General features: G+C 48.1%; 1 protein-coding gene across 3 annotated transcripts in view; it reads left to right on the top strand.

Annotated features, from left to right (window-relative positions):
* Positions 1-1,705: 1,705 nt before the first annotated feature.
* BDH1 (3-hydroxybutyrate dehydrogenase 1) overlaps positions 1,706-19,160 on the top strand; it is a 34,369-nt gene continuing 16,914 nt past the window's right edge. The window contains exons 1-2 of one of the 3 annotated variants that reach the window (XM_080656253.1): positions 1,706-1,958; positions 16,321-16,447. In XM_080656253.1, the coding sequence (XP_080512379.1) occupies positions 16,365-16,447 (83 nt within the window). In that variant the 5' untranslated portion in view covers positions 1,706-1,958; positions 16,321-16,364. Of the gene's footprint in view, positions 1,959-7,802; positions 8,218-16,320; positions 16,448-19,160 lie in introns of those variants that run through there. The other 2 variants (XM_080656252.1, XM_080656254.1) reach the window with 2 other exon arrangements.

The raw sequence follows: 19,160 nt of genomic DNA, 5'->3' as shown, positions 1-19,160 counted from the left end.
TTTCTGCTGCTGTTGGGTCCTGCAGCAGAAGGATCAATTTCAGAGCAGAAGGATCTATTTCAGTGTTGTTTCAGAATCTAATCAGGGTTGCAGACCACACTGGGTGAGTATTTTTGTCAGGGTTCTCCTAAGAAACAGAACCAACAGGATGTGTATGGATAAAGAGGGGGAGAGGGAGAGAATGAGGAGGGGAGAGAGAGAGAGAGAGAGAGAGAGAGAGAGAGAGAGAGAGAGAGGGAGAGAGAGAGAAGAGAGAGATTTTAAGGAATTGGCTGACATGATTGTAGAGGCTTTACAAATGCAAAACCTGCAGGCCGGCAGAGTAGGGACCCAGGGAAGAGTTGCAGTTCAAGTCCAAAAGTGGTCTGCTGGCAGAACTCCTCCTCCTTCTGGGGAGGTCAGCCTTTTTCAATTAAAACCTTCAATTGGTTGGAAGAGGCCCAATCACATTATGGTGGTAATCTGCTTTCCTCAATGTCCACCAATTTCAATGTTAATTGCTTTCAAAAACACTTTCACATAAACATTCAGAATAATGTTTGACTGAATATCTGGGCACTGTGGCCTAACCAAGTTGACTTACAAACTTAACCATCACAGTCTACTCCTTGTCAACTTGGCACCCATACACATCAGCTTAATCATACTCAATCACCAAATAAAGACAATAAATAGTAAGGGCATAATTCCAGCTAAAATGATATAACTATCCTGAATACAACGAAAAATGGACAAACCCTTTCCCCAGAAGAGGAGGCAAAGTCCTTGTGGTGTTTACTCTTCTCCTTAATATCCCATAATTTAAATACTGTGATGTAAAGCCAACAATACTATGATATATATGATATGAAGTCAAAACATCTCATGTTACATAATAAGGTGATAAGAGAAGAAAGAAAACAAAGATATCACACACCCTCCCCCCCCCAAAATAAGGACTAAATACTCGTGACATTAGTCATTGTTTCTGTAACTGGTCACATGGTTGTAGCTGGTATTTATAACTGCTTGTTCCAACTGCCCATTCCATAGTCCCTTTGCCATCAGCTAGCCATGGTTCTTAACCTGGTGGGTGACCAAAACCTTCATTCATGAAGGGTCTAGGCCATTAGTAGTCCTGCTGGAATTTGGTTGTTGTAAATTTCCACTGACTTTAATCACGGGGTATAGTAATATTAAAAGATGCCCTAAGGGAGCCGTATTCCAGATATACTCCTCCTTACCTCCACTGTGATGTTCAAGGGGCATGTTTTGGCCCCATCTTCTTGCAGCTGAGCCTGTCCAAAGTCGCTGGCCATTTTGAAATTTTTCTCAGGTCCTGATTCTGCATCACGTTTGACTGAATATCTGGGCCCTGTGGCCTAACCAAGGGACTAATCCTTTCCCCAGAAGGGGAGACAAAGTCCTTGTGGTGTTTACTCTTCTTCTTGATATCCCATAATTTAAATGCTATGATGTGAAGTCAGGGCACTCTCATTCTGTTCAGGTCAGTTCCTGTGCTCATTTATGCCCACACATACCTGGCAGGGAGAGCTCAAGATGGAATTGGCTGGAGCTGCCCTTTGGCATCATTTTTTCTTATGTGTCCCCAAGTAGTGGCACCTGCCTTTGACCCTCTGCTTGTCAGAGAGCCAAATTCATAGACATTTTAAACTTAAAACAAATAGTTACAAAGCTGAACTTTGCCTCAGTGACGAACACAAACATGCAGAGCTCCGAATATTGTATTGTATCATTAGTTGGCTTTGGTTAGCATGAGTGTGAGAATTTCCCTTCCCAGCTAAAGACAAGCATTGAAATAATACACATAAAGCCTGGGAGAGGTCTCCTGGGGTGTCTTTTTACCCCCTACTAACTGAGAATTAAGAGGATTCCAGGTGTATCTGGCTTGCAACTTGCCTGGAGAGGATCCTGCGTGTGCCAAGAGTGCCGAGAGAGCCTTGCTACAGCCCACCAAGGTAAGAGAATGCCGAATGTGAGAACTCTCAGCAGTAGTCTTGGGAAGAGCCTGGTGTGAGAGGACGGGGTTGGGGAGGAGCAAATGGGCCTTTGGCAAGAGGTGCTGGCAACCCAAAACAAGTGGCAGCAGCTTTGCAATTCAATTTCCCTTTTGAAACAGCAGGCTCTGTTCCTGTAGAATAAACAGAAAATATAAATAATATACATTCATTGGAAAAATATTGAAAATATATTAGTTAAGCATATAGCTTTGCATCCTGGCTTTCAAAAGTTTATTATAACATATTCCATATTCTTTGAAAAAATAGAATTTAAAGTTCAGAATATGAAATCAGATTTAAGGGTTAAGAATCTTCTCCCGGAAACCAAGATGGCGGCATAGGTAAACACCTGAACTGCTGCCTCGCACAACAATTTCAAAACTACAACTAAAAGACAAAATGGACATCATCCAGAACCACAGGAAGGCTGACTGAGTGGAAATTCTACAACTACAAGGAAAGAGAAAAGCACACTGAGACTCAGAGGAGCTGCAGGAGGCAGAGGTACTGAGACGCATGTGCGGAGAGGGAGGGCAACTGAGTACGCGGCTGGCTTTCTCAAGTGGGAGGGAGACAAAAGCTTCCAACTGCACTGAACTCCAGTTCCGGGCGAGACTCTGGGACCCAGACTCATTCGGAGAGAAACTGGACTGGCAGTGGGTGGAACTCGAGGGCGGCTATCTCTTAGAGGTGCTTGCAGTGATTACCACGGGACACTGAGACACAGGGGCCTCTTAGGGCAGGGCTGACGGGAAACCAATTTGTCTGCTCTACCCTGAGACACCGCCCCATCCAAGCTGAGCACAGAGGCTTTTGCAAGTCTTGTCTCATAAGGGTGTCTCCAGCACAGAAGTTCTCCCAGCATAGACACAGCTGATCTTCACAGCCAATTAGCCTGGAGGTCAATTCCTCCCAGTCATACCAACAACAATCAAGGCTTAACTACAACAAGACTGTGCACACAGCCCACAAAGGGGTGCACCAAGAGTGTCCACCTCAGGTAACTGGGGAGGCTGAGCCACCTGGGCCCTATAGGACACCTAGCACACAAAGCCACTCTATCAACTCAGGGAAGCAGCCAAAATGCAGAGACAAAGAAACAGGTCACAAATGAAAGAAATGGAGGAAACTAAACAACTGAATATGGAGTTCAAAACCACGGTTATAAGGTTTTTCAAGAATTTTCTAGAAAAGGCTGATAAATTTAGCGAGACCCTTGAGGATATGAAAAAGGACCAACTAGAAATTAAGCATACACTGACTGAAATAAAAAATAATATACAGAGATCTAATAGCAGACTAGATCCGTGGTCTGCAAATTGCAGCTTGCGAGCCACATGCGGCTCTTTGGCCCCTTGAGTGTGGCTCTTCCACAAAATACCATGGCCTGGGCGAGTCTATTTTGAAGAAGTGGCGTTAGAAGAAGTTTAAGTTTAAAAAATTTGGCTCTCAAAAGAAATTTCAATCGTTGTACTGTTGATATTTGGCTCTGTTGACTAATGAGTTTGCCGACCACTGGACTAGATGATCGCAAGAATCAAGTCAAAGATTTGAAATACAAAGAAGAAAAAAACACTCAACCGAAAAAGCAAAAAGAAAAAAGAATCCAAAAATATGAAGATAGTGTCAGGAGCCTCTGGGACAACTTCAAGCGTACCAACATCAGAATTATGGGGGTGCCAGAAGAAGAGAGAGAGCAAGATACTGAAAACCTATTTGAAGAAATAATGACCAAAAACTTCCCTCACCTGGTGAAAGAAATAGACTTACAAGTCCAGGAAGCGCACAGAACCCCAAACAAAAGGAATCCAAAGAGGACCACATCAAGACACATCATAATTAAAATGCCAAGAGCAAAAGACAAAGAGAGAATATTAAAAGCAGCAAGAGAAAAACGGTTAGTTACCTACAAGGGAGCACCCATACGACTGTCAGCTGATTTCTCAACAGAAACTATGTAGGCCAGACGGGAGTGGCAAGAAACATTCAAAGTGATGAATAGCAAGAACCTACAACCAAGATTACTCTACCCAGCAAAGCTATCATTCAGAATTGAAGGGCAGATAAAGAGCTTCACAGATAAGAAAAAGCTAAAGGAGTTCATCACCACCAAACCAGTATTATATGAAATGCTGAAAGGTATTCTTTAAGAATAGGAAGAAGAAGAAAAAGGTAAAGATAAAAATTATGAACAACAAATACATATCTATCAACAAGTGAATCTAAAAATCAAGTGAATAAAAAAAATCTGATGAACAGAATAAACTGGTGAATATAATAGAATCAGGGGCATAGAAAGGTAGTGGACTGACAATTCTGAGGGGGAAAGGGGTGTGGGGGGGTGCGGGAAGAGACTGGACAAAAATCATACACCTATGGATGAGGACAGTGGCGGGGCAGGGGGGCGGTGTTAAGGGCAGAGGGTGGGGTGGGAACCGGGTGGAGGGGAGCTATGGGGGAAAAAAGAGGAACAATTGTAATAATCTGAACAATAAAGATTTATTAAATTAAAAAAAAAAGAATCTTCTCCCGTATTTTTGTCTTTCAAAGTTTGTATGACCAATTAGAACCTAGAATTCCTTTTCCTATGAAGGGCATCAAATTATGACACCTGTATTGTCCTCATTGAAAGAAGTTTCCATGTAATTTCTAAGTAATTCCAACTTCTGTTAGATTACTCACAGAAACAAAGCCCAACTGGTTACCAAAATTCTGTATTCCAAATAGCCTTGTAAATGTGGACCTTTATCCTTGTCTTTCAAAGCAAGAACCATAGGACAACTGGTGGTGTGTTTAAAAACATCTTTGTAGTGGGACAGACTTGGGTGTGATCTGTCTCTGCCACATCCTAGCTGTGCTGCTATGGACTACTTACTCAACCCCCCAAAGCCTCAACATCTCCAGCTGCAAAATGGAGATAATATCGGGCTGCTTTTAGGGCTGTTGCAGAGATTAAGTGAAATAATGCACACAAGGCACCTGGCCCAGTGTCTGGTGCACAGCACAGTCACTAACTGCCAGGTTTGTTATTGAAGACAGGAACCTGTACTGGGATGTCATAGCTTTCCAGACAAAGCCCAATGCCTGGCATATAATAAAGCCTCGATCCGTGTCAACTGAAGGAAGGAAGGACGTCTTATGGGTTGCTGTAGTTTGGGGTGGAATGAACAGAGATGGGGACACAGTTGTTTTTTAACCTCCCTATATTCTCCCCTCTTCAAAGATCCCAGTTACCTCAAAAGAACTTTGCTTAAATTTCTAGTCTATGACCCCCAACTTTGTGGCTTAAACATGTTAATTAAATCTATGAGTCAAGAGACAGAAAGGTGGTGGCGATGCAGATGCTGATATAGCTCCTCTTTTTCCCTTAAGGTCCCAACACTGGTTTTCCTTGCTCATTCACTTCAGGGAAAACATTGGGCCTCCAGTTCTCATATTGGTAGAATTCAGTATTACAGTCATGTGAAGATCATGGGCTCTTTTCAGCACACTAGATTCTGAGCACCATAGCTGATTTAGAATAATGCATTGGGCCTTTTCTTTCCTTCGCTGCCAATTATAGAAAAAGCCATTTGATACTTCTAAAATTCTGCAGGTTAAGGGTAAGATTTCTTGCCTCCCCCCCCCCCCGCCAATTTTTTTATTTTTTATTTTTTAAGAAAACTCAATTGCATCAAGACAAGCAGAAGAGCTGTGGGTTTGGTATAGAAGTAGATGGTGTTATTATTCTCTATCCCTCAGCAGAACTCAGCACTGCACACGTGGGAAGGTGAGGCAATGACTAGCTTGAGCTGGGACTCAAGAAGGGGGTGTGCTAGGAGGCAATTGGGAGCTGATACAGGGACAGGAGCAAACAATGTGGCTCCCTGGGCAGGGGTATCTTCTGAAGGCACTACATTCCAACTGAGTCTGTCAGGATGCTACCTCTTTTACAAAGCCTGTCCTGAACCCCTGTCAAAACCCCCCTTTTTAGAGGACTTACAGGAGACTTCTAACAATTCATTTAGCTTACGTACAGGTACATATCCATTTCCCACCTTCTTAGTGTTGAAATGAGATGAAAATGTGCCAAGTACCGAAGACCCTGGCCTGAGACCTCTTATCCAGGCAGAGAAATTGCTTTTATGGTGCATTGGGGAAGGGGGAAAGGAAGGGGCTAAGAAGGAGACAAAAATCTTGGCATGGACCCTGTTGGGAGGAATCTGGGTCCAACACTGTTTCTGCTTCCACGTTCAATCCCAGAACTGTTTTCCCATTTTCAAAGTGAGCAGCCAGGACCTTGAAAGGGGTGGAGAGGTTTAAGGTGGGGCTGAGAATGGCTTTGTGAGATCTCACCTAGTCCAGCCCTTCAGCTGGCCCTCTCTCCTGGGAGAGTATGATGCTGATACAGGGATGGGAGCAAACACTGTGACCCTCTGGGCAGGGGCGTCTCCAAAGGTGTTTTGTCTGTCTCGGAGAGCTTATTAGTGATGCCCTGGAGGACAGGGCAACTGAGAAAGAAAAGGAGCAAAAGCTCAAACTGAACAAATAAATTCCTTGTTAGCAGAATTGATTTGGTGAGAATGAGGCCTGGCAGGTGGACTGAGATGCCTCTTTTGGGTTAACTAATGGCTTAATCTGGGTTCCCCCAAACAGAGCCTTGTATACATGTAGTTTATTTTTGGAATGAATCCCAAGGAACAGGAGTGATAGACTCTGAAGAGTCAAACAAGCAAAGAGGGAAAGAGGAAGGCAATCCAAGGGTGCATTACTGAGTTGATCAATATGGGCACTACCATGGGCACCTGGGGCTCCATCATCTTAGGAGCTATATAGAATGTATTTTGGAATCGCCCACTAGAACGGAAGGGGGGAGTATTTCTCCACCAGCCCCTGCCTGACTTGGTCAAAGTTTGTCCCATGAGATATTTGTTCCTTTACACTTCCAGGTTCTTGCAGGGGTCCCAGGCTGCAGTGACAGAGAAGCCCTGAGGCAAGAAATAGGAGGTGCAGCTGAGGCAAGGTGCTCTTGGGTTACACCTGTATGCAGCTGGTTACCTCAGCAAAGCTGGCTGGGAAGACGAGGTCAGCCACAGGAGGAGTCTGATATAACCACAGGCAGTTCAATCGTTCTTTTCCTGTCGTCCATAAACAGAACTATATTTCCATTTACTTCTCAGTCCAAAGTCAGGACCTATGGTTTTTCTATGTGGAATATTAATGCTCCTGTAATTAGCTGCTCTTCCAGCAATGCATAATCTTAAAAGTATAACCCGGTGACTCAATGTAGCTATTCGTTATTATTGATGGCCATGGCATAGAGTAACTCCTTTGAAACAATGCACTGAAGCAAGTATTCTGGCTTGAGTCTATCTGTGAAATGGGTACAGAGAACCAAGTGCATTCTCCCTCCATGATTGTCCCAGTTTTCAAGGCTGTATGGGTCAGGAGCTGGGGATAAAGAAGACACAGCCTTGAAGAAACTCATGGTTTGGAGCTACAGCTCTGCCAATAACGTGCCCGGATAATTTCCTTTTCTCCTCAGCCTGTTCTTATTCTGGAGACTTGGCGGGGGTGGGGCAGCCTGTCCTCTGACGCTGTACTGTTGAAACTCTGGGAAGCTGTGCTATTCAACTATGTTTAAACACCCTTCGGAGCAAATCTTTAAATAAATTTCATCTGATCAAAAGACAAATTTAAAAACCAACCAACCCTGGTGAGCTCTAAAGACAGCAAGCACGCCTAGGACCTAGGGAGCCTCCTCCTCAACAGGGTGTCATCACTTCCTGAAGCAGCACCTTGTCTGGCCTGGGCGGGTTCCTGGAGGGGGACGGCGGTGAGATCTACGCCCGGCTGAGGTCTGAGGCGGACTGGCTGCAGGGGGCGCCTAGCAGGCAGCTGGGCGCTTAAGGATTGGGGGAACGCTCCACCGGAGCTGCCAGGCCAGACGCCCCAGCGCCTAGAGAGGTGGCGCGGGAGCACTCCCCGCCCCGGCGACTCCCGCGGTCTGGACCCGCCTGCGAGGCTGGCACGCGGGCGCCCTAGGTGTCTAGGCGCATCCGGGTAGCTGAGGCCGCCAGAGTGCAAGCGGGTAGACGGCCTTCGAGAAGGAAACGGCGGCAGCGCCCCCAGTCGGTCTGCCAACCCAGGAGCGCGGGTACCTGTGAAGCGCCGGATTAAGGCGAGTGCCTCCGCGGAACCCCTCCACAGGCTGGGTCCCTCCCCCATTTGGTTTGGGGTAAGAGGAAGGGCCCGCATCTGTTCCGCCGGGGTGGGGCGCGCCCGCGCCCTCAGCTTGGTTTGTCCTTGTGCGGCTCTTTAGCCGGGTCGCCGGTTTGCGGGTGGGGATGGGGACATGGAGTCCTGCAGGCCGGCCCTCTGGCCGCGGCGGAGTAAAGGTAGGAAGATGGACTGATCCCGCTCAGACCCGTCTCAGACTCTGATGGTCCCTACCCGCCGCCTTCCGGGCATTCTGTCCGCCCTGTGGGAGCCTCGCCCCGCGTTATTAGGAATAAAGTGTTCTGCAGGAGGCGGCCCAGGTTGAACAAGCGGCCCCAAGGCTCCCAGATAAAAACCCTCGCTAATCATCGTTCCCCGCTGCCGCATTTTACATAAGAGGACCCCGGCCCCAAGAAGGAAAGGAATGCGCCCAAGGTCACATTGTAGTCCTGCCTTCCAGCGCGGGCTATGGGCACCGCGCCCTTCGCCACCGTGTCTCTGTCCTGCCCGGCACTCCTCCTCACCCGTGCCTTCCAGGAGGCTCTATTGTCGTGGAGGTGGTGAGCGCTCCCTCCCTTCCTGCTGCGCCCTTGGGAAGGATGCTAGACTGAGGTCTGGCCGCCGGTCCAGCTGCCTTGAGCACTAGCCAAGCCGGCCGTTGCTGGAGTACAGGACAGACCACAGGACCGGGGCAGTAGGAGGACCGAGGAAGGTGGAGGCTGGGGATGCTGGGGTGAGGGTGGCGGGGGGAGGATGGGGACGGAAGCCAAGGGGTGCGTGGCCGCAGTACAGTGGGGCTTTGTTTGGGCGGTGCCGCTTCAGCCAATGGGAACGCGGCTCCGGCCGAGCCTCCCGGGTCCCCCAGGCTCCGGACTCTTGCTGGCGGGAAGGGAAGGTGGCCCTAAGATTGGCTGCTCAGCACCGCGTGAGGTGGCGGCGTCTGCGCGCCTCCAGCGGCGCGCGCTTTGCTGCGTTCCGGCGAGAGGGGGCCAGGGGTGCGCGTCCCTGTCGAGGGAGGGGCTGACGCTGCGCACGTCGTTGAGTTCTGCACGGTTTTTTTCCAGCTGGTCTGCCAGAATCTGACCACAGTCAGCTGATGCGGAGTCACCGTCTAACCCTGCGAGGGCACAGGCAGGAGAGCCGGCTTTAATCCTCCGCTGCCGGGATCCTTTATGACGTAGCAAATACACTTTCTACCCTAGCGTTTGATCCCGCCCCTGCATAAGGCATATACCCCGGGCTGCGGGGGAAGCGGACCTTTGAAATGTGTGTAGCTTTCATATTGTCTCTCAACACACTTCTATAGAGCGCCTGCTTCCTGTCAAGCACCAGAGTAGAATTCTGTAGAACCAGAAATCAATGATACAACATGTGAGTCCTATCTGTGGGGCACTCATGGTCCACGTGGGGCCTAGTGGTTACATGGGGGCTGTGGATGGTTGCAAACAGAAATATATTCCATATTACTCTCCCTAGGCAAGTGCTGTTACCCAGGCACAGAAGAAAGGAGTAAAATGCTAATTTGGGGAGAGATTGGGGTTTTTTTTTTAGGGGATCAGGAAAGGCATGTTGAAGCAGGTGTTAATTTGAATCAGTTAGGACTTAATCAGATGAAGAAGTCAGATTTGGTATGGGATGAGCAAGGCCTGGAAATTGGAAAGTACAAGGGCTTGGTGAGGGTGTAGCAAATGGTATGAGTAGGTGAGAAAAGTATAGTTGAAGATAGGATTTGGAGGGGCCAGTGAGGATCAGAATTCCCAGCTTGTATACTCAGATTTGAAACGTGGTAAGTACTTATGAATTGAGTGACCCCTTCATCTGTCAGTTGGACTAACGTCACTTGGACAAATCTGCACCAAAATCTTGAAAATATCTTTGATTCTTCTTTCACATCCTACATTTAATTTGTCAGCAAATCATAGTAGGTTCTACTTTTAGACTCTGACCACTTCATTATGCCCTCATTATAATACTAAACTCTCCTCCCTGGGGCGGAGATTTTCCACCAGTTTTTAATATGTAATGTATGTATAGGCATGTTTTCCAACTGCGCATGCGCAGAAATGTTCCCACCTGTACATGGAATTTTATTCATGATTTCCCTGAATAAAGATGAATCTGATCCCTTATTTGGGGACATGCCACTTTGGGAAGTGAACCCCTGGTGTGTCCTTCCTTGCTTGCCGGCTTGCAATAAAGTTTATTTCTTTTCATCAAATCATCTTGGAGTTGTCTTTTGGCTGGCAACTATTGAGTAATTGGACCCGGTTTCCTCGGGTAACAAATCAAGAAGTACAGAGGGGGAGGCCCATGTTCCTGTTGCCATTATAAGATCTACATCATGGCATTCTCAGAATATGGAGCAAATTTAAAAATTAATAATAATGATCCAAGAAAGAACCTGCTTTCATTGTGTTTTAGCCAATATCGTTTCTGCTGCAAGTAACAGAAACTTTAAATCAGCTTAATCAGCAATTACAGAGCTGGAGGACCAGAGTGCAGCAGTGCCTTATAGGCAGATCTGTCTGTCAACCGCTGGTTGGCGTCCATTCAACACCAAGTTTGGGGTGGAGTGAAGAAAGAAACTTTATTCAGTGCAAGCAGCTCGATTGTGATATAGCTCAATTATGAAGCAGTACAGCCGTTAGCAGGCCCTGGAGTGAGGCAGCCCTGGGGCCAGCCCCTCTCTGGTGTGCCAGCTGTACTGTGCTCTGGCTAAACATGTCAGTGTTTCAGCTTCAGCTGAGGAGAAGCAGTCTTTTTGTTTTCAGTGAAAAAGGAAAGTATGCTTCCAGAGCCGAAGGGGAGCTGACTTATATAGACAGAAGGCCCCACTTCTGGTCCCTGATTGGTCTGACCTAATGCAAATGAGGACTCCAAATCCTCTCAGTTTGATTGGTCCAAGAGGCCCTGATTGGTCATAATGGAGCAGCTCTGATTGGTTGGTGAAGATGCTGATGGGGCTATCACTGTGCAGCTCCAGTTGGACAGGGAAAGCCTCAGTCCTATTGGTTGAAATAGGATTCCAGAAACTCCTTTATAAGGGCTGGCTCAGAAGGCAAGAACAGAGTTCAGAACAGAGCCAGGTAGTTCAGTTCAGGCTTCTTCCTAACCTACAGTTTGGATGAGAGGCCCTGTGTAGAAATGGCTGCTAGGCTCTGTTTTTTGTTTTGTTTTTTGTGTTGTTGTTTTTTTTAATTGAGCCCAGTTAGCCACTGGGAGCCCTTCTTTTTTTTTTTTTTTTTAAATATATTTTATTGATTTTTTTTACAGAGAGGAAGGGAGAGGAATAGACATTTAGAAACATCGATGAGAGAGAAACATCGATCAGCTGCCTCTTGCACACCACCTACTGGGGATGTGCCTGCAACCAAGGTACATGCCCTTGACTGGAATCGAACCTGGGACCCTTTAGCCCGCAGTCCGACACTCTATCCACTGAGCCAAACCGATCAGGGCCGGGAGCCCTTCTTAGTTGGTATTTTCTTTCTCAGGATCCACCTGCTGAAGGAAGCTCTATTCTCTCTCTCTCTCTCTCTCTCTCTCTCTCTCTCTCTCTCTCTCTCTCTCTCTCTCCATGGACCCCTGTGCCTGACTCTTCTCTCTTTCTCTGCAGATTGGCTTTCTCTATCTCTGTATCTCTGTGGCGTCGGGCCCAGTGTAGCATAACTGCCTGCTTCTCCACTCCAGCAGCCAGATCACATGTCCCTGCCCTTCAGAGGCTGATTTGCATTCTTTCACAGTGCCAGGGGACAGAGTGATGGGTTCATCTTGGGTCGGGTGTCTCTCCCCTACCCAGTACCTCATGGCTGGGAGGAGGTCTCACTGTCCAACTATAGCTGCATGCGGGTGAAAGGCAGGTCTAAGAGGACAGGCATCAGGTGAGCAGGAGAGACCACTGCAGAGAGTGTTTGTGAAGTGGTCTCTAGGGAGAATTGGCCATCACCTTCTAGTAAATCTAATCTGGTGACTAGAGTGTCTCTCAGACTAATCCAAATGTCTGTATTAGGTTTGCCTAACTAGGCTCTTGTTAAACACAGGCACATAAGAGTCACCACGGTATTTATGATAAAACTAGAGGCCCGATGCACGGATTTGTGCACATTGGAAGGAAATTAATTAGAAGAAATATTTTAGAGGCCAGGGAGGGACTGTGGGAGGTTGGCTCCAGGGCATGTCCGCCGGTCTCACCCAGTCCCAATCAGGGCCGATTGGGGCTGGGGAAGGACCATGGGAGGGCTCCCAGGGCATGTCCAGCCCCATCTTGCCCAGTCCCAATCAGCTGGACCCCAGCAGCAAGCTAACCTACCAGTTGGAGCATCTGCCCCCTGGTGGTCAGTGCACATCATAGCGACTGGTCAAAAGGTTGAACGAATGGTCAGACACTTAGCATATTAGGCTTTTATTATATAGGATGGTAGTGAGAACAATGTCCACTATCTCATTTAATGTTCCTAGATAGTGCTTTTAGACTTTTGTTCCACAATAGTTATTTTTCTAAGGAATAACATGCATCTTTTTTGAATGAGGGCTTTAAAACTTGTCAGGTTGCCTTTTGTGTGGCCTTGATGGGGAATATAAGACTTTTTTTTGGGGGGGGGGGTGTGCCTAGCAATCTGAATCTGTGCCAGTCACCTGCCTTCTAACACACACTCTTGCTAGGGGATAATTAACTCAGTTGATGCCTGTCCTGTCTTGCAGAATGTGTTTCCCAGAATACTCCCATTTTACAAAGGGGCCATAAACAAAGAATGTAACAGCTTAGCTAGAGGGGAGGTCACTGGCACCACCCAGACCAGGCATTTAGATACAATCTAACTTCCCCATTCTGACTCAGGAGGGGCTGTGGAAGCGCACCACAAAAGCCTGGTAGTTAGGAAACAGGTAGAAAACAAAGAAACCAAAAGGTATAAAGGGAAAGCTTCCTCCATATTCACTCACTCAGGATTTGGAGAACTGACCCCCTGAGTCACTGTACTAGTACATCTGAAAATAAATGGGTTTATCCTGGATCTCTGAGTACTCCCTGTGTATTTTTCAGTCACCTGGTAAATTCTGTAACAGCCTCAAGGAAGCCCCATTAACTGTATAGTTAGCATGCATAGCTGAGTTGAGCTGGAACTTTTAGGCAAGATTATAATAAGCAATCAGAAGGGAAATAGCCAAAGGACAATATACATCTATCTAGTGAGGGATCTCAAACTCAAATGCCCATAGTGTCCAGGCAGGTAACAAAGGCAATCTGGGTAGGCTTAAGATAGTAAGTGAAAACTATTTGTATTATGAGTTCAAGCATAATGTAGTTGCCTAGTTATATTGCCATTTAAAACACTAGACTGGCAAACAAAACATCCAAGTGGAAGAGAGGCTGCCAGTTGCCAGACATTGGAGTCTCACACAGCTTGCTCGTCTTACGGTCCTTAGTGTGGGGTCCCTGCATAGGATGGTTCCCTGCCTAAACCCAGCTTGCCTCTCCAGTGGGACAGGGCCTTCCCTTCCCACTTGGTAGTGCATCTAGACTTCATGTCCAGAAACAAGTGACTTCTATTTCCTGCCCAAGGCCTGCGCCCTATCTTCCTGTTTCTTCTGAGGATGTCAGTACTGGGAATGTCTGTCCCTTGCAGGGACACCTTGACCCTGTCAGAGCGCAACAAGGGAGCCCAGCAGCAGGACAGGGATTCATGCTGGATCCTCATGCTTTCCACAGGTTACCCATGGGCTGTGCATTGAAAATGGAAAGGAGGTGCCCTTGAGAGCAGACCCAAATGTTCTTAGTGTTAGATACGTTTCACCCAGATTATAGATTGATGTGTGAGCATTTTTATTTTGCAATAATATCTTATAAACTTGGTTGCTGGGAGTCAAGCCCCCTGTGCCAAGTCTCCCTGGGGTAGCTAATTGAGTTTAAGGCTAAGGAGACTGTCTCCCAACTCCAACAGTTGCTCTGCCATTCTTCAGCAACTACCTCCCATAACCATTTCTGATTCTAAACCAAAAGGCAAATGGGTGGTATTTCAAGTTTGAGAACTTAATATTTACAGAGAACGAAGCCCAGTGCAAGGCATTAAGATGACAAAGAACCCCAAAGAGTATGTGGGAATTCCATTAGTATTGTGTTTGGAATGAAAATAGCAACACATTTAAGAAACTTAAGAAAAGAAGAAGAAAAAGAGTTACAAGCCTGCTATTCTGCATATAAGACACAATATTGTGAATAGTACATTTTCCAAGGTGGGTGAGCTTTTGTGCACTTTAAAATATTTTGATTCTCGAAGCACTTTTAGATATTGCTGACTCTAAGGAAAATAAAATTCAAAGCCACAAGTATTGAGCCTGAGGGATGGACAGGGCTTTAATTATAGACAGTTGGATTTGAAATCACCCAGTGGTGGTGAGCTCAGACTCCAGTTCTGGTGAGAGGAGGTGTGTGTCGGCCAGCTGGGTCACCCAGTTAAAGGATTGGAGTCTGGCTTGGGCATCACTGGCATGGGCCTTCCATGGAGAGCCCATCTGGATGGAGGAGGTTGGGGTCCGTGAGCACACAGCTTGTCCCCACTCAGCAGAGACTCACTGAGGGCCTCCTTGGTGTCAGGTGTCTTCTAGACATTTTGGGGGGTTGGGGGTTTAGTGGAGAACAAGATGGACAAGGTGCCTGGACTCACCAAGCTTATGACCTAGAAGGGGAAGAGAAAATAGTGAAACAAGGTAGTTTTGGATTGAAGCATGATCTTATAGAGAGAACCTCGGTGTGTTGCATGGGGGATTAGGGGACATCCTCTGTGAAGTCTGAAGGGTCATAAGGACTCAGCCATCTGGACTGAGGAAGAACAAGGGCCAGGGCCCTGAGGCAGGAAAGAGCTTTGCATATGCCAGAAACTTCCAGAAGGTCAGTGTGGTTACAGTACAGAGAGCACAGGGGAGGGCGGTACCAGAGAAGGTTAGGTAGGGAAGCAGAGGGTGTTTCAACAGGCATGGGAAGGAGGCTTTTAGGTGAGGGGTCACATCATTTGACTGCAGTGCTGGCAATGAGTGTGGTGAGTAGGAGTGGGAGGGGAAGTCGGGCCTAGGGATCCCTGTTTGTTTTTCTTTCTTGAGGATTAAACAGATTAAACCTCCACCTGCCTCCTGCAGTGAACTTGCAGTGGTTGGCTAGTTCGTGAACTTACTACAGACCTGTTAGCCCAGTTGGGTTTGGGTGATAGCAAAGGGTAGGGGCGGAGCTGCCTTCCAGGCAGAAACGTGTACTGGTAAGACCAGTATATAACCAACCCCAGGCAGGTGTGCAAAGGAGAAGAGAAGCTGGGACAGTTCACTGGGAAAAGAGCAACATCTCTCCATTGTGGTTGCTTCACTTCACTCCCTCCCATCCTCCCCTTCCTTCCCTGAGGCCAGGAGGAATTATCCTAACAATTGACCAGAACAGGAAGGCAAACAATCTACACCCTCATCCACACTTAATAATACGCAAATAGTCACGGTGCTGAGGGGCCTTAAGGAGATACTAAGTCTACTGGGCCCTGTTGCAATCAGATTGATTTAACCTTGAAAGGGGTAGTAGGGTGGTGGGAGAGACTGTGTGTGTTTTAATTTAGGTTGATTAAAGTGTGTCTCATTTAATAACTCCAGTCGTTATGCTATAATGAGTTACTGATTAATTTAGCCTCTGAGCCAGTTCCTGTGTAGTTGGAAAAGCTGCCTAGGAAGCATGTGGCCAAATTGAGATAGAAGGTTGATGTCTTGGGTCACACAGATGGATGATTTGCTGGAAATGGGGAACACAGACGGAGAATGAGGCTCATGGAGTGGGCATCCCTGAGAGGGTAGGTCCTTGGGTCCTCCAATAGTGGCTGCACAGCCTGGTTTGAGGATCACAGGTCTGGTCCACCCTCCTCGTGACTGGTCCAGGCTTGGTGGTACAGCCAGAAGCAGGACCCAGGTTTCTAGACGTCCCCTCCTCCTGACTTACTATCACGTGAGGCTACAGCTTGAGAGGAAGGTGCAGGGGAGGTCTGCCTAGGTGCAGGGCTCAGTTCGGCTTTCACAACCTGGAAGAAAAGTGTCCACTCCTGCCTAAACCTCTGCCGGCAACAAGACAATGCTGAGGGTGTGTTTTGTGTTTCAGAACCCACCAGGAGGAGGCCCGTCATTCTACTTCTTGTGGCCACAATGCTGACTGCCCGCCTCTCCCGGACCCTGTCAAAGCTCCCTGGAAAAACCCTGAGTTTCTCTAACAGAGAAAATGGAGCAAGGTAAGAAACTGAAGGGTAGAGGTGGCCTTGAGTGCCACACTCACTGGGCAAAGCAGAGAGAGTTCTTCACACATGGATGATGCAGGTGGTCCTAAGGCCTGACTCTCAAGGTGACACTCAGTACCCACCTTCGACCAGCAAAGGAAACTCAAAGGTGTCCTCAAAAGACAGAGACCTTCCCAGGGCACACAGGGCACAGAAGAATATCTTATATAAGATTTTTTACCTTTTTATTTTGAAACTAATGGCCGGGTGCACAAAATTCATGTGGGGGGTGGAGGGGGGGGAGGGGGGGAACAGTGTCCCTCAGCCCGGCCTGCAACCTTTCCAATCTGGGACCCCTCAGGGGATAATCAGCAGTTGGACATCCCTCTCACAATCCAGAACTGCTGGCTCCTAACCACTCGCCTGCCTGCCTGATTGCCCCTAATTTCTTCTGCCTGCCAGCCTGATTGTCCCTAACTGCTCCCCTGCTGGCTTGATTGCCCCTAACCACCTCTGCCTCGGCCCGCATCCAGGACCCAGGATTCCCTCCTCTAGCCGACCACAGGCACCCGGGATCCGGGCTTCCCTCCCTCTGGTCAGCTATAGGTGCCCAGGCTGGCTGCAGCCACAGGGGATGGTGGGCAGGTGGCTTCGCCTGGGCTGCAGCCTCAAGTGCTGGCGCCTGGGACCGCGGGGTGGGTGGCTTCTCCGTCTCCTGGGCCACAACCAGCTGCAGGTGCCCAGGACTGCAGGGTGGGTGGCTTCTCCGTATACCAGGCTGTAGCCAGCCGCAGGTGCTGGTGCCTGGACCGCAGGTGGGTGGCTTCTCTGTCTTCCCTGGGATGCAGTGTGGGCGACTTCTCCAGCTGGCTGTGGCCTGGGATCATGGGGCAGGTGGCTTCTTCGTCTCCCGGGCCGCACCCAGCCTCAGGCGCTGGGGCCCGGTTTCTCCGTCTCACCCATGACATGGGGCAGAAGGACGTGAGACTTCTGCTGCTGTCTGCGGCCTGGGATCAGGGAGCAGGCGGCTTCTTCATCTCCTGGGCTGCAGCCAGCCTCAGGCACTGGCGCCTGAATTCCCTGACCCCCACAGGCCTGGAGTGGCAGGGGGCAGGGCTGCCACCATGTTTTCAGGTTAATTTGCGTACTCACTCTGATTGGCTGGTAGCGTAGAAGAGTGACGGTAATTTGCATGTTTCTCTTTTATTAGTGTAGATAACAAAAGTCGCCCAAGTAGTACAAAAAGCTTCTCTATCCTCTTCACCTAACTCCCCTGAATGTTAACATCTTACAAAACCATAGTGCAATCATGAAAACCAGGAAATTACCACGATATGTGTTAACAGACCTACACACTAGATTCAAATTCTGTCAGATGGCCCACGGATGGACTTTCCTGGTCCAGGGTACAAACCAGGGCCCTGCAGTGCCTTTAGTTGTCATGTCTCCTTCCTCTCTTCCCATCAGGGGCAGTTCCTGAGTCTTTGTCATTCTTGACCTTGACACTTGGGAAGAATGTCTCTCCATTGGGGTTTGTGTGATGTCCTTGTGTTTGGATTCAGGTATTCATGTTTGGAAGGTGCCACCCAGGTGAGGTGCGTCTTCTCAGTGCATCGCATCGGGAGGCACACGGCATTGATGTGCCTTATTATTTTGATCACCTGGGTGACTCCTCTTTTCAAACCTTACACATGAAGCAATTAACTAAAATGTCCTGAGACTTCACTGAGTTGCTGTGTGTTTAGAGACAGCTAAGTAAGTACAGATGAAACAAGCAGCTCCTTGTTGAGAGCTCTGGGATTGCCTTTCCCAAGGGGATTCAGTGCATTTTGCTACTTCATTTTCCTCTGTGGCAGCCAGAGCCAGGAAACATAATACCTTTTTTCTTTATATTTAAGAGGAATGAAAGTGTTAGGTTAAATTCAAAGTTCCAGCAGCTGGAATATTGATAGGTATTTTTATGCCAATAAATATGTTTGGAAGAACATGCATATTAGCCTTTTACATATATAGACTAGAGGCCCAATGCACAGAAATTCGCAGCCCTGGCTTTGTCTGGAAGGTCGTCCGGAAGGTTGTTTGGCCATCCGGTCTAATTAGCATATTATGCTTTTATTATAGACTAGAGGCCCGGTGCATGAATTCGTGCATGGCGGGGCGGGGTGGTGTGTAGATGTGCTGAGGTAGTGGCAAGCAAAGACCATAGACAAAGTGCCCCAAAACGGCCTGAACACCAGCTATGCTCTGAGGTGGAAATACAGCTTTGCTTCGCTGCCCCTGCTCGGGCCACCTCACTCTCCCTGGGGCAGAGTTACTGACACAGACAGGTCATCTCTCCTACCTCAGCTGCACATTTTCTCAGAGCTCCACCCCCAAGCATGATAGGTAGCTGACTGGCCAATGGTGGCACACTGCCGTAGGAGCACTAGCCAATCAGCAGTTGGGAGCCCGGAAAGGCACAGGTCTGAACTAGAAGTGGCTGATGGGGCGGGGGGCGGGGGGCAGAAGGGCAAGCAGTGCGTGGTGCGGTGGCAGAGGTAAGATGGCGGTGGTGCTTTACGTCTTTACAGTTAGGCTGCTTGCCTTGCTCCTTCTGCCACCTCCGAGCTGCTACTCTGTCTCGATCAGCGTCGGGGTCACTCTCCTTTAACAGGCTTCCCAGACCCAGATTCTTCGGTGCCCGGAGCCTTAGCCAGGGGTAGGGCCTACAGGAGGTTGGCCAGCTGCC

Source organism: Plecotus auritus, assembly GCF_963455305.1.
Source record: "Plecotus auritus genome assembly, chromosome: 2".
NCBI classification, from domain to species: Eukaryota; Metazoa; Chordata; class Mammalia; order Chiroptera; family Vespertilionidae; genus Plecotus; species Plecotus auritus.
Note: the sequence above shows the minus strand (reverse complement) of the source record. Positions and strands in the feature narration are given on the sequence as shown.